Here is a 22,978-nt window from a genome sequence, read left to right as displayed (position 1 = left end):
AAAAACAAAAACACAAACAAATAGATCCAGTACTCAATCCCCATCTTCCTCTCTGGCACAGGGCTTTTTGCTGGTGCTAGCAGAGGAAAATTTGCAGTGCAACATAGACAGCCATTGATGCTGTCAATAGACAGCCAAATGATGTAAATGGATTTGTGAGACCCTATTTTTTTTTTTTTTTTTTTTTTTGGGTACCAGGGATCGAACTCAGGTCCTAATGCTTGCGAGGCAGGCGGCAGAACTGCTGAGCTAAATCCCCAGCCTTGAGACCCTATCTTGAAAAATAAAATGGGCTGGGGCTGTAGCTCTGTGGTAGAGTACTCACCAAGCATGCATGAGTCCGGGGTTAGAGTCTCATATGAGGGTGGGGATCAGGGGACAGTACATGAAGTTTATAGCCACAGACTTGAGTTAAAAATAATAAAGATAAAAACAGAGTTTTACATTTATTAGGTTCATTTTCCAGTAAAGGTATACTTTTCCAAATATGAAGCATATCTTAATTTTCATCATATAATGAAAGTGTTCAATTTCCTAGGACTCCTAAGGTTATTATAAAATATTAATGTAAGTGGGAAACTGGGCAGGATTGAATAGAGAATGAAAGAGGATTAAAATTAAAATATTCAACCAGATACATTACAGAAAAAAGAGAGACAGAAGTCACCATAAGGCTGTGACTGTGAGTTGCGCCTCAGCCTCAGGGCACTCGAGAGATACAGGGATGGACATTCCTGACTCCAAAAGCTCAGCTCTTCCTCATAAAGAGCCTGCTGTTTCAGGTGCCTCTTTAGTCATCTGGTAATTTGTATTTTATCTCTGAACCCGTGTCCCTAAAATATTAGTAACTTTGAATGACTAATGCCCTTTTAGTCCTAATGATTCTTACTTCAACTGAAACATGACATATGCACACAGAAACTGGGCCTGGCACAAAAAGTAACAAGGTTCTAATTTGTCTTTTATCCATTGTCTCCCATAATCCTCTCCATAAGCCCCAAATCCCAGGTAACTGGAGACAGCCCTGCTCCATCCCCCAGAAATCCCCATCCCTTCCACAGGCCATGCTGCCCTTTGGGATGGTGGAATGATCTCTTCCTGTGAAATCTGTTCTGTATTAAAACTATGTATGTCTCAAGGTCCGGGGATCTAGCTCAGTGGCACCGTGACTGCCTTGGAAGCACAAGGTCCTGAGTTGGATCCCCGGTACTGCAAAAAAACCAACCAACCAACCACAAAAAACTATGTGTGTCTGCTGTTCCATGTGTGCAATTCCAGCACTCTAGGAGGCTGAGAGAGGAGGATTGCAAGTTTGAGCCCAGACTGGCAATTTACCAATTTATCGAGATCCCATCTGAAAACAAAAACAACAAAAAGGCAGGGGATGTAGCTCATTGTGAAATTCTGAGTTCAACTCCTAGTACCAAAACAAATAGGGAAAGAAAACAAAAAATCTCAAAACTATGCATTCTATATTTTCACAATCCCCCTTACTATGCTACAGGTATTCTGAAGGTGGGGCCCAGGTCTTACAGTAATACTATAAATGATGGCCATGGTTTCAATAAAACCTAGAGAAAATTAGGATTCCTAGTTTTAGATTCCTAGGATTAGAGCCCAATACCCAGATATTCATATAGTCAGTCAATAAACATTTCTAAACTTACCTCAAATTATTTTTATTTCTCACTATCTTGCTTTACTTAAAGTTTGTCACTGAGACAGGCAGGGATGGTGCATTTGTGGTAACTTGCCTCTAGCAAATCCCTTTATAGGAATACCTTACCCAGCTCAGTATATCACTCCTGAAACATTGCTGCAAGCACAGCTGCTCACAGCTCCTGTCCAGGCTTTACACAAGGCTTGTCCCAAGGCCCATATGGAGGATCAAACCCAAGGGCATCCCCTATCATTGTGCTGCATCCCTATGCATGTGCATGCACGCGTACATGCATTCATTCATTCATACTTTGAGACAGGGTCTTCCTAAGCTGCCTAGGTGGGCTCAAACTTAAAATCCTCCTGCCTCAGCCTCTCAGAGCCCTGGGATTATGGGCCTGTGCTACCATTCCCAGCTCCAAGACCACTTTTAATACTGAACCAGATTCTGGCCTCCTGCTTCTTCCTTCTACTGGACTTACGGAGCAACATACAGGAGATCTAAATCCTTTCATATGACCAATTTTCCAGCTTTTACAGACTGCTTTCATGATGTGCTCTCTGCATAGATACCCAACTTTTTATGGGGTCTTCTTTAAGAATACAAAATGATAAATTTAAAATTAGGAACAAGGTTTTAGAAGGGTGATAGAAGAATGAGAGGCTCAAAACTTGAGCTCTATGAGCTAGGTAAATCTTCCACTATCCTTACGATCAGCGCATCTGAATCTAAATCCCAACATCACTCCTTGCAGGTTGTGACACATTAGGCCAGTTATTTGATTGAATGTCCATTTTCATAATCCTAAAGTTGGAATGACACCTTCTCCCTCAGCTGACTATGGTAACAATTGTGTGAGATCCCTGAATTTCGCATTGCCGTGAATGGGAACAAATTCATCTGCTGTGTTATGCACTCGCAGGTCGTACATGAGAAGTGCTGTAAAGCATATAGTATACTTTCTGGAAGATTCTGACCAGCCAGGACCTTAACCCAAGCTTCAGATTTCCCCGTGTGAAAAGTTGAAGAGAACAAGGTAACAAGTGGATGTTACGGGAATTGCTGCTGAGCTGCCTGAACTTTTTGGAGGGTCAGGAAACATTTATAAACTGCTGGTCCTACAGGTTCAAGTACAGTGTATACAGCCAGCCTCTTGAATTACTACAATGTCTATTATAATATTTTTAGTATGAATTAGGATATCTCAAGTTGGAAACTTTTCCAAAGAGCTATACTTTGTTTTAGAGATAGAATATGCATAGGTCACCAACTGTAACATTAGTACATTTACAAAATGTCACACAACCAACACCACAAATCCAGTCCAAAAATATTTTGCCACTCCAAAGAAACTCTGTAACTACTAGGCAGCCATGTCTCATTTCCCTATCCCCCTTGAAACTTCTAAATCTCCTTTCTGTTTCTATGGATTTGCTGACTCTGGACATTTCATATAAATTAAAAAATACACTATGTGGCTTTTTCATCCACCACATTTTTAAGTATCATCTATATTGCAGCATATATCAGTACTTCATTCTTTTTTTATGGCTAAATAACATAGTACTTCATTCTGTGAATGGATCACATTTGCTTTTGCAGTCATTACTTGTTGGACATGTAGGTAGTTTCCATCTCTTGGCTATCATGAATAGATCTGCTATCAACATTTGTGTTCAAGATTGGGTGTGGGCTTAGGTTTTATTTCTCCTAAGTAGGTAGCTAAGGTTTAGAATTGCTGGGTCATATGGTAACATGATGCTTAAACTTTAAGGAACTGGCAAGCTGCTTTCCAATGTGACTGCTCCATTACACATTCTCACCAGCAATGTACAAGGCTCCCAATTCTCTGCCTTCACCAGTACTTGCTATCATGTCTCGATTATAGCCACTTTGTTAGGGTGAAGTGGTAATCTTCCTAGTTTTGATTTGTATTTTTCTACTAGCTAATGATAATGTGCATCTTTTCATGTGCTTGGCATCTTTGCTTTTAATAATTTTCTTAAGTCACATGGAACAGGAAAGAGTATGAGAAGTGCATTTACTTTTCTTTTTTTTTGGTACCAGGGATTGTACTTGGGCTCTTGCACTTGTGAGGCAGGCAGTGGAACCACTGAGCCAAATCCTGGGCCCTTAGAACCCTACTGCAACGAATAAGAGATCTACCTGACCCTCCACCAGAACTGTCCACTCCTATCTCAGCACCACAGCAAGTGGTGTATCTGGTGTGACCAGGCCAGGCTCTATACCCTTCACAATTCCAACTACATCTACCTTTGGGTAAGACCCTCTGCCCTTTACTTGGCTGTCCACTGTCACAGGGATCATGCCTCTTTGTTTTTTCTTGTGTTTCCTATCAAAGCTACTTGTGTTCTCAGCATGCTGTAAACTTCCTCAAGCTGTGTGTTACAACTCAGTGCTTTTGTTTCTGAACCTTAATTTCAGACACAGTATAGTGCTAGGAACAGAATAGGAAATCTACTTCCACTTGTGAGAGAATGTAAGGAGCTCTGGTGATTAAGGACAATAGTGATGGCCCCCTCACCAGGACTAGATGTGAGCTGTGGCTAACAGCATAAGAATGAGAGCACCTACACCCTCCCCCACTCCAGTTGCTAGGACATTCAGTACTCTTTAAGGAGAAAAGGACCAATTTGATAAATTGTAAAAATGTGGTTTAAACATAAGTTTCTGTTTGCATACTTCAAAATTCCAAGATTCAGGGAATGGGCAGGTATAATAAAGTACAATGAAAAGTAGGCAGTGTTGCTGTAGATTTCTATTTAGGATGTGCCAAGCAATCTGGAAGCATTAAATGTTAAATTGATGAATCTTGATCTGACGAGCTAGCTTTGATACATGTAGTCTTTAGTAGTTTGGTACTGGAGATTGAACTTGGGTCCTTGTGCTTGTAAGGCTAGCGGCAAAACCACTGAGCTAAATCCCAGCCTTCATAATGATCAGCATGTATACATGCAGACACTTCAGAACTGAGACGAGTACTTTTCTTACAACAACTTTGATAAAGAAATACAATTTAGCCGGGGATTTAGCTCAGTAATCCAACTGCTTGCCTCACAAGCACAAGGACCAGGTTCAATCCCCGGTACCAAAAATCAAAAACAAAGAGAAACAAAAAAACAGAAATACAATTTATAATACAAATTGTAAAGTCTTAGGAATTTTTATACCAATATGCCCAATGATATATGGACTTATGTGGCCTATGGAAAGTATAGACTTTATAAGTTATACATTTATAAATTATAAGTCTATCTTCCTTTATAATTTATAGCTAAAGTCTTTTCTGGCCCAAAAGGGAGAAAAACGTGTTGTGTAAGAAATAGTAAGATAAAAACTAAGATAAGAATAGTCACTTGCAAGGTCTCTATAAAGGCATTTATCATGGTCATGATTCCAGGAAAACCAAATCTTTTCCAAATCCCAATCTGAATTATACAATAAAAAAGGCTAGGATAAATGGTCATGTCACAAATGCTCCAAAGTAGAAACTATACAATCTTGACTGTCTGAGGGAAACAGGAAACACTAACTTACTCTCACATATCCTAAAAGTGTAAGACTACATAATGAATGGTTTGCTACTTAACAAAGTTTTTAATTTGCTGAGCCATAAAGGGCAGGGTAATCTGACAGGCATAAAATAAATCATGTCAGAAAAGCCTATCTTTCTGATATAAAGCAAATTAAACTGGCACAATAAGTCACATGGCTGGCAGACAGCCTGGGATCAAATTAACCAGCTATTAATGGCTGGGTGACTGACCTCAGGAGTCACTCTCTTTGAACCCGTTTCCACATCTGTAAAATGGAAATGTTAATAGCATACCTCATAGGTCTGTCATGACAACTGTTAATGTGAGGTGTTTAGAACAGTACCTAACACACAGCAGGGACTGTTAAGTAAATAAAAAGAATCCTCTATTGTTTCTTTCCTACTTTTGTGGAAAGGATTTTCATCTCTTTAAAGTGAGCATTAGGCCAGGCACAGTAGTGAATACCTGAAACCCCAGCACGCAGGAGGCCAAGGCAGGCAGATTTGACTACCCAGTGAGTTCAAGGGCAACTGGAACTATATATAGAGTAAGACCTTGTCTCAAAAAAAAAAAGAAAAAAAAAAGTGAGCAAAAAAGTGAGCCTCCCCTGTAACCAAAAGATGAAGTAAAGTAATTTTGGTCAATTAACTGCTTCGGCTCAGCAACGCTCTCACTGACTCTAGTATGACTTCTTTTATTTAGATAATAGGGATGTATTTGTAATGTTTTTGTGAATTAGTAACATACCTTTAAAAATCTCCCAGAATTTTTTGTTCTTTCTTTTAAGACCAAGATTGTCACATTGGATTATGAGTATCACCAAAACAGTATTTTTTTGAAGTTGCACGACCTTTTAACATCCTATCAACAATCCTCTGATGTTCTAGGTTCCCTGATGGTGAGAAGATAAAATCTGTTTTGTGTCTAATTTAAGAAACTGACCCAACAATTAAATAAATGGTTCAAAATAATGGAATAGCTGACAAAACTGAAACAAAGTAAAAGCCTCTAACAGTAAGCTGTAAGGCGCTCAAAGCAAATTTATAAACTCCTCAAAGAAAGTATTTGAGTTTTTTTGAGAAATGAGAACTTTACTTTTCTCTGCCACAATTTCCCCTGGCCATTTCTATTTTCCCTTTTAACTTTTCAATGTTTTCTAAGTTTTAAAAATAAATGTAGGTTGACTTGAGGATGAAACTGGAAGTTTACTCAAATCTGTTTCCTCTTTAAAATGTCTTTTTTTGAGACCAGGTCTCACTGTGTAGTTGAGACTGACTATGGAACTCACTATGTAGCCCAGGCTGGTTTCGAACTCACAGTCAATCCTCCTGTCTCAGCCTCCCGAGTGCTGAGATTACAGGTATGCGTCCCCACACCCGGCTTCAGTTTCCTCTTTAAAAGGAGTGCTTCTGGGTCAGTACAGTACCCTGCCCGGGCTGAACATATGTGTACAGGGAAGGTCTATGTGCGCCTGCAGGAACTCCCTGACAATAGTCTCACGAATTCAACCCCATAACTTTCACTTTATCAAACGAACACAGTGCGTGAAAATGTGGACCTGCCATTCTGTCCACACAGCTTTGGGTTTTCGTTGGTTGTTTCCTGCATAGGGTAAGTGGTTAAGGACCTGAGCTTCTTACACTAGGGTGATGGTTAGAATCATGCTGTGGAATGTCTGTTAAACCTAGGAACTTGGACAGATGTTATTAAGAAGCTTTTTCCTTTGGAGAAAAGGATATCAAATCCTTTATATGACTGACCACTCACATTTAATGAACCATATGATAATAAGGTCTTCTACTGTGTGGGTAAGCAAGGGTCTGTAAAGGGCCAGATCATGAACATTTTAGGCTTGTGGGCCAGACTTTTGTTGTAACCATTCACCTCTGCCCTTATAGCCTGAATGCTGCTACAGATGATATGTGAAAAAACGGATGTGGTCATGTTCCAATAAAACTATTTAGTAACAAGAGCTGACCAGCCTCTGGCTGTAGTTTGGTTACCCCTGCAGTTAAAAGTATAATTGATAAAATGTGGTACTTTGGCAAAATGAGTTTGAAAGAGCCTTAAAAATATATGTTATTCTCTTCAATAAGTGAGAAGAGAGCATTAGCTTAAAAGTGGCCAGAATTTGATATTTCCTAAAATCATCACTTTTTGGTATTTTCAAATGTGCTTTAAAAAAAATGACACATTTTCTGGATATTTTCTAAAACAGAATAGACTCTATAAACAATATTTTAATTTTTTACTTTGGTGGGGCAGGGTCTCAAACTCACTATCTAGCACAGGCTGGCTTTGAACTTGCAGTGATCCTCTTCCTTCAGCTTCTGGAGTGTTGGGATTATGGGCATGAACCACTGTGCCTGGCTCAACCTTTTATTTTTAAGAAAAAATTATAAAATTGACTTAACCAAAAATAAAAATAAAAAAAAAGAAAAGAATTGAAGTCTTGGGAAGATGAAATGTATGCCTGGAAGAATAACAGATAACTCACATCTGTCACCACTACATTTCAGATAACTGCAGTAACATTCAAACTTTGCATATTTACATTACAGTGCTTACTTCTTTGTACAAATAAATTACGTTATTTACCAATGACCCATAGAAGCTTTCTCAGTGCTTGGCTTTGCTCCTTTTCATTTCTTGGTAATTTCCAGTAGCAAAACTTCTACACTATCCATAGATGGTAGAGAACAAAAAGATGACCTAACAAAACCCTCAGAGGAAGAATCCTTCATGAATGAGATCTAGGAGACCCAGTAACAACATCAGTAGGATTAGACCCTCAAGAACGTTAAACAATGGAACTGCTACATAAATGACAGAACAAACAACAAAACTTTAAAGATAACTGAATTTGAAATGGGCAAAAGATCTGAATAGACCTTGCTCCAAAGATGATATATGAATGGCTGGTACAAAGATAAGAAGATGCTAGATATAACTAGTCATGAGAGGAATAAGAATGAAAACTACTTCACATTCACTAGGAGAGTTATAGTAAAAAACAAAACAATTGTAAAAAGGGCTGAGGCATAGCTCAGTGGTACTGCACTCTCCTGGCATTTGTAAGGCCCTGGCTTCAATCCCCAGTACCGCCAAACAAAGTTTTAGATAGCAACAAGTGTTGGCTGGGTGGTAGAGAAACTGGAACCTTCATACACACCTGGTGGGAATACAAAACGACACATTTTATGAGTCAGACTGATCTTCTAAAGGTTCGATTTTGAATTACTATGGGAGCCGAAAATTCCACTTCTAAATATATAACCAAGGGAAGGAAAAGCATACACAAAATTTGCACGTGAATGTTTATAGCATTATTATTAGTATTATTATTTATTATTATTTTTCCAGTACCAGGGGTCCAACTCAGGACCTTGTGCTTGCAAGGCAGGCGCAGCGCCACTGATCTGGCCCTTACAGATTTATTTTTAATAGCTAAAAGGTGCAAACAACCTTAATGTTCTTTAACTAGTAAGTGGATAAATAAAATAGGTCATAATCTATATAGGATGTGTATCTTTTACCTGAAATGCTAGGGACCAGAAATGTTTTGGATTCCAGATTTTGAAATATTTGCATATACATAGTGGGGTAGTGATCCAGGTCTAAACATGAAATTCATTTATGTTTCATATATACCTTATATAGCCTGAAGGTTATTTTATACAATCAAAAAAAATTTTTTTTGGGGGGGTACCAGAGATTGAACTCAGGACTTTGAGCTTGCAAGGCAGGTGGTGGAACCACTGAGCTAAATCCTCGACCTACAGCCTATTTAATGCACCTGTATTTTGACTGGAACCCAACCCATGAGGTCAGCTGTGGAGCTTTCTCCTACAGAGTCATGTTGACACTCAAAAGTTTCAGATTTTCAGATGATGGATGCACAATTTGAATAAGAGTATATTACTCATCCATAAAAAGAAATGAAGTAGGGCTGGGGATTTAGCTCAGTGGTTCCATTGCCGGCCTGGCAAGCGCAAGGTCCCGATTTCAATCCCCAGTAACAAAAAAAAAAAAAAAAAAAAAAAAAAAAAAAAAAAAAAAAAAAAGAAAGAAACGAAGTACTGAGACATACTACAATATGAATAAACCTTGAAATTATCACACTAAATAAAGCAAGCCAAGCACAGAAGACTGCATATCATATTGTTCTATTTATATGAAATGCCCAGCATTAATTTTTAGGGTGGAAAGTTTGGTACTTGTTGAATATGGCCAGAAATAATATTAAATAGGAAGTGACTGCTAAAAGGTACAGTTTCCTTCTGGTGATGACAATATTTTAAAGTTGATGTGGCAATATCTGCACAACTTTGTGAACACAGTAAACAATAAGTTCTCTATTTTGGTGCTGAGGAATCAAGCCCAGGGCCATATACATACGAGCCATGCATTCTACCACTGTGCTGCGTGCCATCTGGAACTGTGTATTTCAAGCGGGTGAGTTATACGTGAATTGTCCCTTAAACTATTATAAAAATATGTTGAAAATTAGTTTGTAGATTTAAAAAGAATTACAGCAAATAAAATTCACAGTAACGAGTGACTGAAAATAAAAAATTAATGGAACCAGCAATTAGATGATAAAAATTTTAAAATACTATGATAGACCAAAAAACCCTACCGTGAGTGCTGAGATGAGTACATAACAATGTCCAAGGCTTCTATACTGAAAAATACAGAAATTAAAGCCAGGTAAGGTGGCACATGACTCTAATCCCCAGCACTTGGGAGGCTGATGAGGGAGGATTGCCTAAAGTTTAAGGGCTACATAGTGAGTTCAAGACCAGCCTAAACTACATATGAGACACTGTCTCAAAAAATGAACAAACAAGAAAGCAAACAACTCCAGAAAGTAAATGTCCACATAAATGAAAGGATCCACCATCTTCATATATTGAATATTAAGATGTTAATGCTCCACGTATTCCTGGTCAAAATCTCAAGGTATTTTTTTAGAAGGAGAAAATGATAAGCTGATTCTAAAATATAAGTAAATAGAAAGGTTCAAGAATACCCAAGACAAAGGCTGAGGATGCAGCTCAATGTTAGAGCCCTTGCCAAGCATGCATGAGGGTCTGGGTTCTATCCCCAATTCTACAAGAAGAAAAAATAGAATACTTAGCCAATCTTGAATAAAGGCAAGGCTAGAATTTATTACTATGTACCAAGACTTACTATCCCCTCATAGTAAGATAGGGTAGCACTGGTCTAAGGCCAGCAAATAAAATGCACAGAGATAGCAAAGCATGTAGCTGTCTCCTCATCTCCCTGTGTTAATCCAGGTGACATGTTACAAAAATGAATAACTGAAAAACAAACTGGCCAGAAAATTTGGAAGTGCAGCAAAGGAAATAAAAATTGGTAATACTGGCCCAGATGTCAGTGGTGTAAGGAAGATACAGATGACTAGGAATGCTGACACTTCTGAGGTTTCAAAGACTGGATGTGCAGCCACAAGAATCTAACGGGGCTCAAATTTATCAACCTCACTGAAGATAGTGGCTGTAATGAAAAGGATGAAGATGTTTCAAAGAGAGCAACACAGCAAAAATCCTCTTCACCTTAACGAACCCTTGAAGATATTTCATGATACTGAAATCCCTGCTCATGACACCGTCAAGTGAGTATTTGGTCTTTGCTGTTTCCTTAGCACAAAACTCCTACAGTACTTAGACTCTAGTCTCTGAGGCATAAGTGCCTTCAGGTATGCTAATGAGTTGACCAAGGCTGGGGCTCAGGATAGACTCAAGATACGTACTGGTTGTCAGGACACTGGCTAATGGTTCAGTCTATCATGGCTATGTAATAAGGCTTCCAAAAGAATCGCAATGGATTAGACTCGGGCAGCTTCTAGAGAGCTGAGCATGTGGAGGTTCCTAGAGGCTGGCACACCCAGGAAGGCACAAAAGCTCCTTACCTTTCCCGTTTAACTTCGCCCTAAGTGTTTCTCCATCTGAATCCTTTGTAAATCCTTTCAATGAACTGGCAGTAGGTGTTTCCCTGAGTTCTGTGAGCCACTCCAACAAGCTAGTCAAGCCCTAGGAGGAGATGGCGGGAACCCATGTACAGCTGACAGCTCCAAAGTATGGGTGACAACCTATCACTGCAGTTGGTTCTAAAACACAGCTGCCTTGTGGTGTTGGCCTTTACCACTGTGATCTGCCACTGTGCTCAAGTAGGTAATGACGGGTGAATGGAACATGAGGACCCCAGCTGCGGTCCCATGCAGAACCGTTTGCATGGTATGACTGCCCCCTGCTAAACATTTGGTCACAGAAGTGTTCTAAGTCATGAGAGCATAATAGCAGAAATTAGGTTTATTTTTTTCTTTCATATCTTGACTGATTCAAACCTAGAAAGGATTACAACTATTTGCTAAAGAACAAATGTTCATTCCACATTCTTAGTTATACACAAGAAGGCAGTGTTAAAATTACTTAATAATTTTTTATAGCCCAAAACACTAATTCCTAATGTTTTTAATGATTTTAATTACAATGTATAATTAAATATCAATTTTACTATTTTTTCACTTCCCTATACCTTATAACTGATGAGTTTTAAATATTTTTGACAAACATTTTAAAAGTAAAAAAATAAACAATTTTTCTCCATTGAATAGTAAGATGACTACATTGATTCAACTTGCATAGTCATTCTTTTTTTTCAGTTTTAATTGAGTTTATTGGTACATTTTAGGGATACAGTACAGTTACATTCATTGTTGGGATCTTGTACCTCTACATGACAAGTCTTGATTCTCATTTTTTCCCCTTACCCCTGCCCTCCCTTTACCCCTTCCTTCCCTCCCCATCTACATGCATAGTCATTCTAATGGTCCTATTACCATGAAAAGCCAGGACTGCCTCTATTTAACATTACTGAGTTAAATGCACAATTTAAGAAATGAGGAAAGGGATAGAGTTATCCAAAAATAGAGGGAAGAATTTAAATATAGGAAGACAGATTAATGAAATAGAAAAAAAAAAGATACAATGGAGAGAACTAAACAACTGGCTCATGGATGATCAAGAATAATCAGGGGAAAAATACCTATTCTTACAAACTCACATTACCTACTTGACGGAAGAATGTCCATCACAAAGGTGAAATGTTGGTCAGAGTTGCAGCACAAGTTTGACAGCAGCAATGGAACAAAGGGACCCTTATGGAACATCTCTCAGTGACAGGCAGCCTTCTACATGGCAGTCTCAAGGTAAGTAGAGTGCAGCCTGGCCTCGCTGCTCTGGATCCTTCCCGGGCTCCAGCGGGGCACAGTGTACTCTGCAACCCAGGGCTTCTTGCTTGAAGTGCTGAGCACCCTGGGGAGTGGCCTCCATGACCCCTGTCCCAGTTTTGCTTGGCTGCAAAGCACACTGGTGGGGATGACTGACCAATTGGTCACCCCGTGAGGATACTTCTGATCCTGTTCGGAAAGATGTGATTGCCAGGCTTATTACCCTCAGGACCTGTAGCCATCCATGGGAACATCCGGGAAAACTCAATCCGTAGCTACGAGGATGAAATGAGGTGATAGACAAAGCTCGGTACCTGGCACATGGTGACACAGTGGCCACTTAAGACTTGAGTTTCTGGATGGAAGATTGCAGTACAAAAGCTAAGCAACATTTTTGTGTGTGTGGTGGACAGGCAATTTGCTTTTTAAAAAATGATTATTATTTTTTAATTTAAAGCAGTTCTAGGGATTGAATCCTAGGCTTTTGCACTGAGCTACATCCCTAGCCCATTTTTAATTTTTATTTTAAGACAGGGTCTTGCTAAGTGGCCCAGGTTGGGCTCCAACATGTGATCCTTCTGTTCAGCCTCCCAGAGAATTTGGATTATAGGAACGTGTCACCACACCCAGTTGTTAAGCAATACTTCTAAGAGTAGCACAGAGGAATAGCATGTGTGTGCCTGTGTGCACACATGCGTGTGCCTGTGCATTTCTTTGTGCATATGTGCTACTTCTCTGGAATTTCCTTGATTTCTAACCTCATGACACCTGGTGTTTAACGTCAGGACCCTAGTAAAACTGTTTCCGAAAGGACTGGTCACTGCTCATACTACACTAGCCAGCTCCACTGTCACTACTAATAACTCTTCCTTTATCTTCTTGATAAAGATAGATAAGGGGCCTTGAAAAGACCCCACTGTAGGGGTCCCATGGTCTTCCTCTTCACTAATCCCCTTCTTGGCTGGCTCCTTTCTCTTCCCCTTGCTTCAGCAAAGTGAAGAGCTGAGACTTAAGACAGACCACCGACTAGGTGAGTGGTCTGGGGCGAGGCATCTCCCCTCTGGGCCTTACCTGTAAGAGAGACGGCCTAGGAACCTACACCTAATGCACAAGGCTCTCGTGAGGACTGAATGCTGACACCACACATGGACAGTGCTGGTTTGGGCCTCGCACAGAGCAAGTGTTCAGTGTGTGCCGTTACTACTTTTACCATGTGAACGCAGTCTTAGGTGGCTGCCAGGAAAGAGTCACACAGACAACTGCAGGCACACTAGTCAGAAGAAAACACTGGAAGGATACATAATAATAAGTAGTTTTAGCTGAGCAGTAAGTAACTGTGTGGAAGATGGTTTTCACTTTCCTGTTCCCCTAATTTTCAATCTCAAGGCTGTGGGGACCACAAGGGAAAGCAGCTGCTGATCAGCCCCTGTGGATACTGGCAGCGAAGACAATAGTGGAGAAATGGAAGGTGAGAGGCAGCCAGGAGAAGTACATGAGTTCAAGATCACAAGATGCTCCAAGACTTAGAAAAAACACAAATGGACAGAAAACCCCCAAATTATCCTAGTGCTCTACTTCTTCCTCTGTGTTTGGATTCACACTTCAAGATAGGAACAGGCTAGGAAAAATGCCTATGTTCTTCTGGAAAAGAAGTCCAAGGATGCAGGAGAAACAATGGAGACACAGTCTGAAGACCACAAACCAGCCACACAGCAGACATTCCAGTCAGAGACACAGGCAAACAGAAGTAACGGGAAATTCCATTGAACAGCCGGAGCGACCACATTTGTACAATGCCTTCCCCTTCATCCGAAGCTGCTGAAACCAGACCCTAATGCCAGAGATGCCTGATGTGGGGCCATCCTCATGCCACTTCCTAAGACTGTGTCCTCTCCTCCTCTGTAACCCTCAGCTAACCATACCAGGAAGCCTTTCTGGCAACAGCACGTGGGGACAGATGATTTAAATTGGGGCACAGGACATGAGTGGCTCCTCTGTGCTGGGGCTTCTGGGTTCTTCCTTTGTAAAGGGACACACCAAAGTGAGAAGAGATTCTGTCTTTGGAGACAAGGGAAGACAGATGTGATGGCCAGACTGGCAGCTCTCTTGGTACCACAAGAAAAAAGGGCATGAAGATGAGAAGAGATCAGAAACCTCGGCTCTTAGTGACAACTGATAACTTGCTACTCTTGGCTTAGGGAATAATAAGCACATTTATTTAAATCATCATTAGTTGGGTATTTTATTACTTTGAGCCAAAAACATCCTAATTATTCAGATAGCAATAGGTGAGCTGATTCCAGAAAGGGGATGCCAAAATCAGCCCAGTATGGTGGTTCATGCCTGTAATCACAGCACTCGGGAGGCTGAGGCAGGAGGATCACTGTGAGTTCGAGACCAGCCTGGGCTGCATAGTGAGTTCCAGGTCATTCTCAACTACATAGTGAGACCCTGTCTCAAAAAACCAAAAAAAAAAAAAAAAAAAAAGTTATAAATTTTATATTAGACTGGAGCAATATTATTACATATGTAAAGATTGTGAATTATTTCAAATTTTTAATACATTGTTTGGATGCAACTCTATTAGTAAAGACAGTGCTACAACAATACTACTGCTGATTTTTAGCTGTGGATATTTACTTTGTTTTTGGTTTTTTGAGACAAGGTTTGACTAGACAGTTTCCACTGTCCTTGAACGTGAAATGTAGCCTAGGTCCTGCCTCAGCCTCCAGAGTGCTGGGATTACAGGCATGCGCCACAACACCTGGCTCTATAACATCTTCTTTAAAAACAAGAAAAATACAATCTACTTTGATTTTCTTTTTCTTTCAGTACTGGGAATTGAACCTGGGGCTGTCACAATGAACAAGGTCCCAGCTTTTTCTTATTTTTAAATTTTAAGACAGAGTCTCACTAAGTTGCCCAGGCTGGCTTTGAATTTAGGATTCTCCTGCCTTAGCCTCACAGAGTGCTAAAGTTACAGGCGTGAGCCACCACACCTGGCTTTTAAAAAATTAATTAATACTGTTCTACATAGAGAATTTAAACAGATATAGGATGATATTTTAGTCTAAACTTTAAAAGCAACAAAATAAAAACTATTCCAGTGAAGCCGGGTGCAGTGGTGCATGCCTGTAATCCCAGGAGGCTGAGACAGGAGGATCGCTGTGAGTTCGAGGCCAGCCTGGGGCTACACAGTGAGTTCCAGGTCAGTCTGAGCTACATAGTGAGACCCTGTCTCAAAAACCAAAAATAAAACAAAAAACAAAAACAAAAATACTGGGGCCGGGGATTTAGCTCAGTGGTTCGGTGGCCTGCCTTACAAGCGCAAGGACCAGAGTTCAATTCCGGTACCAAAAAAAAAAAAAAAAAAAAAAAAAAAACCCAAAAAACTATTCCAGTCAAAAGAGGTTAACATTAGGCCTCCAATAGCAACTCTTACTGAGGTAGTATTTTACCATGGAACTGCTGTATGAGAAAGTAAAGATAAGCAAAATGAGATCTTGCAAAAACAAAACTAAACTAAAAGCAAAAATCATTTCTAGCTCCTCTCTGAATATGTCTACACGAAAGAAACTTCACCACCTCAACATATTTTCCTTACTGAAACTGGAGCTTCAAGTTTGTGTTTGTACCAACACTGTTGCTGTGGAAATAGTTGATTCAACGTTATGAACTCACAGCTGAATAAAGTAAGGTGTGGAACAGAAGTCTTATTTAAACAGTGGCAAGACCCATAAAACATTAAAAAGGCAAACTGAATAGCAGTGAGTCAGAGCACCATATGTTTTAATGTAAGGGTCATATTACTTCTTTCCGATGCCTGACACAAATAGGACGTTTCTTGTTAATTTAGTTCTATTTCTGGCACCCCATAATCATCTCAACTACTCTTCAAAATGCCCTTCGGTTTGCTATCTGTCTGTGTCTATCTACGGCTGGCTGCAGTTGTTAGAACAGACTCTCCATAGATCGGCCGTCTCCAGTACACACCGAAGTCATGGCTCCTGTAGCACCCAAATAAGGATTTCAAAACTTCTGCACATAATGGACTGCGTTAACTGCAGGAGTATCGGCAAATTCATCATACATCATCACTTCAGGACCACAGTCTACGTTCTGACTACAGCTTTATAAACTCTCAAGTGTAAAGGGGAATGAGGATGAGTCCTAAGATCACCTTCATGCCCAACAGCCCAGTTCCCTGTCCTGCCAGTCACCGAGCCCCTGACTGGGCCCCAGTCTCCGATGGGTCAGTATGAGCCTCAAGACAATGTGACACCAAAGGTGAGCATTATAACCCAATTTTGTATTGGTGCTCTGCTCTCCCTCAACTTGCCCTTTCCACTTTTTAACTGGAGATAAACTTCTTCTTCAGAAAACACACACACACACACACACACACTCTTTACTATTCTCTCCTGGTTTTCTGAACCTTTCAAATTATCACAAATATATTTAATATGTACAGTAAAATATTCAACAAGTTTTAAAAATGAGGGTAATGTGTGGGACTATTTAAAAGCTAGACCTTCTCTTGCAGGAGACAGTAACAGTGAAGTGGCTCTGTAAATAGAAACCCAGTCTCCCTCTGCCATGCCTGGTGCCCAGGGTGTGGCTGCCCTCTGCCTGCACAGGAGAGCGATTCATACCAGCAAAACCGGAAAAATCACAACCAAGAGTGACTGTGGAAGCAGGGAGAGCCAAGAGTGCAATGTAAGGAGTTGAGTTTTCTACAAGGTGAGTCACAGGAAACACTGGCCTGGTTGGAGGCATGGCTCACCCACCTCTTTGGGTTCAGAATGTAGGTCAGGGCTCCTTTGGCTTGGTAATTAGGGGATCAGAGGCCACAGGGGAGAGCTCAAAGGCCAGAGGCAGGAGCCCTAGTTACTAGAAGAGCTGGGAAGCCCCCCCGACTCAGCCCTCCGGTTCCAGGTTTGGCCTGCTGCCTCCAGTTCCGCAGACAAGGGTGAATGTGAACTATTTAGTACCTGGCCAGTTCTTCTTCCCATTCTCAATCTGGGCCACCTCTTGCCCTCTCCCCAGGGTGTCCTGGATGACAAGGTAGGCTTGGATAAAAAAAAAAGATGGCTGACTCACCCAGCTCAGTTGACACAGGGGACCCAGAGGCCATCTCCCCGATCTTGGCCACTCCATCGTAGTAGGCTTTTCCTGCCATGATCATAGCTAGACAAGAGAAGTGACACGGTCATCACTTAGGAAAGGAGGAACACACAGGTTTCTTTTCCCCTAAACATTGCTCGTCTCTTGTCCTATCTCTTTTCCTGGCAGGATAACTATAGGTTACTCTAGTACAGTACTTTTCCTCAGTTTTTTGTTTTGTTTTGTTTTTTTTAGACAGGGTCTCACTATGTAGTTGAGACTGACCTGGAACTCACTATGTAGTCCAGGCTGGTCTCAAACTCACATCGATCCTCCTGCCTCAGCCTCCCGAGTGCTGGGATTACAGGCATGCGCCACCACGCCTGGCAATTTTCCTCAATTTTAATGAATATATTCTTAAAAGATTTTATTGTAATCAACATTTTTTTTTTTTTTTTTTGGTACTGGGGATCAAACTCTGGTCATTGCACTTGTGAGGCAGGCGGCAGCACCACTGAGCTAAATCCCTGGCCCAAAAGATAGATTTTAAAGTGAAACATAAAAATAAGGTATGAAAGGGACACAGAATTAATTCATGTATAGGTTCAGTGGATGGGATTGTAGGCCAAAATAACAGCACTCTCACAACAAATTTATCTATTTCAGCATTTATTATAGAGTCTTAAAAACTAAGTTATGGCTTTTACTATATGTCAGTATAAGCTTAGGAAATAAAATGCTCTGCTATATTATTATTTTATAAAACTATGGATGCCCTTAAAGTGCAATTATAAAAGGAAAAGTAACAATTAGCTTTTGTGTAGACGTTTCAGGTCATTACTTAATCTACCTGATAATGTGGAGACAAGTTAGTTATCAGCCCCTGCTAAGGGGGTGGAGTGGAGATATTGTGGGACATTCCCAAGGTCAGTGGTGAGTCAAGAGTAGTGTGCACAACTCCTGCTAAGGCACTTCACTTCCTCAATTCTAAAGTACAATGTTTTTTGACTCTCTGATCTCAGCAGGAACTGAAGAAAAAGTGGCTCCGCCTCAAAACAAGGTGTGCAGCCAGTGAGCTGTCATGTTAATACGTGTGTTTTGGAATGAGGATTTAAAATTGTAAAGTACTGATAAACTGAAAATCAAATTAGTGGGAGAATGGCATGCAGGGTTATACAGAATTCAAACAAAAATTCTGGTTTGCATCCACGCATTGAATTGAAAGTATTAACTGCTGACTTACATTAAAGCCATGTAACCTCAGTCTTGTAAAGTTTCTTTGCTTTTATGATAAACCTGAATTAACTTAAAAATTATAACTTATCCAGAACTAATACAAAATTAGTATTTCTACAATTTTGCCCTCCTTAGTGAACATATTAAGATTGTTTCCACTACTTATTATTGTAAGGAATGAAGCATATTAATTTTATTTTAGTGGTATTTATCTAGCTTAGTCTATATACCTCTAGATAATTTTTCCCTAAACTATAGTTTCATTGGCTTCCTGTTCTGCTCAAAAGCCTTCAATGGCTCCTCCTGTCCATAGCACAAGCCTGTGCTCCCTGGAGTGCACAGATTTTCACATTATGTAATGATCTTCAATGACTCATCCCTCCCAGAATTCTCAGTTTGTGCGGTTCCTTCCACACTTAGGGGTGGTTTGGCCATGTGACTTGCTTTGGCCAGTGTGCTAGGAGCAAGCAGAACTACCTCGGGGATTTGATAAATGCCAGGTATTGGGGCCTGTACTTTGGCATGCCACTGCCACAGAATGAGGATGTAGTCTGGCCTCCCTGAACGGGCGAGAACGTGCCTCAGCCCCAGTCCTGAGACCAGCTCTCTGAAGCAGCAGAAGTGAGCCCCAGGGGTCAGAGAACTGCCCTTTATAAGAGAGATAAGAAACTATGACCTTAAGTCACCAAGCTTGAAGGCAGTTTGTTGTGCAGCAATAGATGACAGATGTGGCATTCCAATGCTCATGTCTGCTGGCCCAATCCCACCTGCTCCTCTTCAGCATTTCACCAGTCCAGTGTGGGCCCTAGTGCTTAGCTGGAATGCTATCTTTTCCATCAGAAGCAGTTTTTGCCGGCTGAAACCCAACTGCTGGCAAGCTCAGCTCCTGCTCCAGTCCACTTTGATCCCTACTGCTCAGATTCCCATGCACTGGTCTAAGCAACACTTTCAGCCATTCATATGTTTCCCTGCTTTCTAATGTAACTGTTGACTGTGCATCTGGCTGGCATCCTGAACTGTACTCCAGATTCTTATAAATGTATCTCAGTTTCTCTGTGGCTTCAGCAAAACCACAACCAGATGGTGGGCAGAAATTCTGGGAATACTTATGAAAGTGCAGAATAATCTCAGGAGGTGTTAAAGTGGTAAGAGCCCTTTTGGGAGAAGACTTTTTAGCAGGAGGATTAGATGCAGGCAGCTCAGTGATTAATCCTGTAACTCTGTCTCAGAGAGGCAGCTCATGCTATGAAGAAAGCAACAAAGACAAACAAGCAAACAAACAAAAAAGCCCACTGCAAGTCATAGTGATTTCCTTTATCTACAGATTCATCTACAGCAATGACTTTGTGGCCTTGTGATCAAACAATCATGGGGGAGAGTCAGCAGAGGAGAGACTCTAGGCACTTGCTCTCTGGAGAAGGCACTGACCCTGCTGGGAGCAAGAACAGTTCCAGACCCACTGCTTTCCTGACATCCAGAGCCTCAGGCAAAAAAGTACAGCGAGGCAGAAGAAAGTAAATAAGCAGTTCACTTTTCCTGGTGACTACAAGAAGGCTCCCTGTCCCTCAGAGCCCAGCCATCATACTGCGTTGTCCTGGGGCATACCTGTGCTGAAGAATGGAAGGTCAAGGGTTTTTTTCAAACTATCAACAGGAAGCAAGCAAAGGTGGGGTGTGATGGGAGAGGAAAAGAAGAGATAAGTAAAAGATATGAAACTTGATCTGAAGCCTTCTTGAGATCTAAAGTGGATGGAAACTAATGTTCTACTGATGTTACTTGGTGGTCTTTGTAAATCAGGGTAGAGGGTGAACCTAGAGCCTAGAGTGTTTTGGGGGGTAACACTTGCTACATGGACAGAATTATCTTAACAAACAGGTTAGAATTTGGTGATTGTTAGCATTTTAAGGTGATAACTGATACATTATAATAGCATTCACCTTTTGTAAGGAAACAGTATGGCTGCATATTATCTTTTATTGGACTGCATTTTTTTTACAATATCTACAAATATGATTATTGAATTTGAACAAATAATACAACAATCTGCCCCAACATCATCATGAAGTAGACTATTTACAAATCTTCACATTTTAAGTACAGTGTTCCTTTTGTGTTTTTGCCTCCTTTTGTCCCTATCAAGGGGCCCTAGTACTTTACCTTGACGGATCCAGAAGGGTGAGGACACTGTGGGGGAAGAGTGGTGGGCTCTTCATAGCACTACTGGTACCAACCCTAGTATGTTGTTCATCACAGGGTAGTGGACCCTCCCAACCAGGTCGGGGGGGAATGCCTGGTGCAAAGGCAAGGGGGGCTTAGAATAGGGTTGGGTAACTCCCCATAGGTACAGACATCCATAGCGTGTTCTGACTCTGCCTGCACCTCTTAACTGAGGAGATGGCAATAACTAGTTGCCCTGGGGAGCCATTAGTCAAGCCCTGGGAAAGGGAGAAGCTACCCATACCAGTCCTCATTCTGTTAACAGCCAGCAAACTGTCCATCTGAAAGTGGGAACAAATGGCAGGTAGGTGGGAAGAATCAGGCTGGTGCTGACCCCAGTCTCTGTCCAATACAGGAAGAATTGAGGTAGCAAATGGCTGAAATGCTCTGACTAGGGAGTAAAGGACATGAGGGAAAGGAAGTTCCCACTCGTACAGAGTTCCCAAAGTTCAGGGGCTGGAAGGAGGCAGACTTTGATGTAAAGTGCTGTAGCTTCTAGTAGTGCTGGGCCCTAGGCAAGCCTGGAAGAAAGCAGGCCAGGCAAGGAACCAGGAACCACACATTCCTGACTGGCATATGCCCTGCCATGCTCCCTGTGGGGGTGGCTGGGAAAGCTGTGCTGGTAACTCTGCCATTAGCCTTTGCTAGCCACCAACCAACTCTTGTCCACACACAAAGCAAACCCCAATTTATACGAGGACTGCCCTGCTCACAGATGAAGGTTCTGAGTCCAAAGGGTTTTTTTGGTTTTGTTTTGATTTTGGTACCGGGGATTGAACTCAGTCCTTGTGCTTCTGAGGCAGGCACCAGAACCACTGAGTTAAATCTCCAGCCCTGGGCCAAAAGAGTTTATTCAGGGTTGTGGCCCCAGCCCAAGCTGCTCAATGGAAGCCACACCTTGAGACTGGAAGTTTCTTACTGGGTCAGCGGGGGTGCTTGTGTCTATCACCCACCAAGCTCACAGGGAAATCCACATGGATGCAGGGGGGATCCAGCTTCACCATGCCCTGAGGAATTAGATTCTTGTATACCCGCCTCAGCTTGGCCTGCTTCTGGCCATTCTTGGTGACGACTGTCTCCTCACAGAACTCTGGGCCAGATCCCCATCCTCCTCACAGAACATGGAGCTGCGGCATGTAAATACGAAGGGAGGCCTTGAGGCCTCACCAAGGCTTGCTCAGAGTCTGCAGTCTCCAGGACACTGCTCCCCACTGCCATGGTGAAGGGTCAAAGGCCCTGACCTTTGGAGCTGCTGGCACCTATGTTAAGGTCGCCATGCGCTCTCAAAATGCAGAATGCGCCTCCATGCAGGGCCTCAGCCTCTGCCCTTAGGTGGTGCTGCTACCACTGCCACTGCCGCCTTTTTTGGGGCTGCATATTATCTTCCCCATAGAAAACTTCTTCAAACCAGTGAACAACTCTAGCTCCCAAAGACAGGCACATGCCAATACTCAAATTCATTTTACATGAGGCACTTATTATCTTTTGAAATGAGATTCTAAGTCCCATCTTTAATTTAGATGTTTTTCCATTCAGGATAAAAATACTACTTCCTATGTTACTTTCAAAAGTGATACGTCTTAAAGCAAGAAATTCTTCTATATATAAAAAAAGAAAACAACACCGTGTACTAGACACTTACTCAAATGTTGTAAGTACACATTTACATGTTATTAGTTCACAAAGAATTTGGTTTAAAAAGCAGAAAATATGTTTTTAGCAATGAAACCAAGCCATACCAAAAAAGCATGATTTGATAGCTAAAATACATCACTTATAGTAACCTTACTGCTGCCATTCAGTTCACTCATTTCAAGTTAATATTATGTACTATTTCTGCATGTTTCTATCCATTAAATTATAGATAATTTCTATAAATTTATACAACTTCTATAAAATTTCCAAAGAAATTTTAAAAATTCAATGTTAAGCTTTTTTTTTTTTTTTTTT

The 22,978-nt window shown here is 41.1% G+C and overlaps 1 protein-coding gene and 1 pseudogene across 1 annotated transcript in view; both read right to left on the bottom strand.

Moving 5' to 3' along the window:
• Positions 1-22,978, bottom strand: part of Baiap2l1 (BAR/IMD domain containing adaptor protein 2 like 1) — a 74,970-nt gene that overhangs the window by 37,625 nt on the left and 14,367 nt on the right. The window contains exon 3 of the mRNA XM_010642742.2: positions 17,573-17,659. Coding sequence (XP_010641044.1) covers positions 17,573-17,659 — 87 coding nt within the window. The remainder of the gene's footprint in view (positions 1-17,572; positions 17,660-22,978) is intronic.
• On the bottom strand, positions 21,952-22,839 carry LOC104875346 (annotated as a pseudogene).

This window comes from Fukomys damarensis, unplaced genomic scaffold (assembly GCF_012274545.1).
Source record: "Fukomys damarensis isolate Sample0158 unplaced genomic scaffold, DMR_v1.0_HiC HiC_scaffold_17, whole genome shotgun sequence".
In the NCBI taxonomy this organism is placed as follows: Eukaryota; Metazoa; Chordata; class Mammalia; order Rodentia; family Bathyergidae; genus Fukomys; species Fukomys damarensis.
The sequence above is the reverse complement of the archived record's forward strand: the minus strand, read 5'-3'. Positions and strand labels throughout refer to the sequence as shown.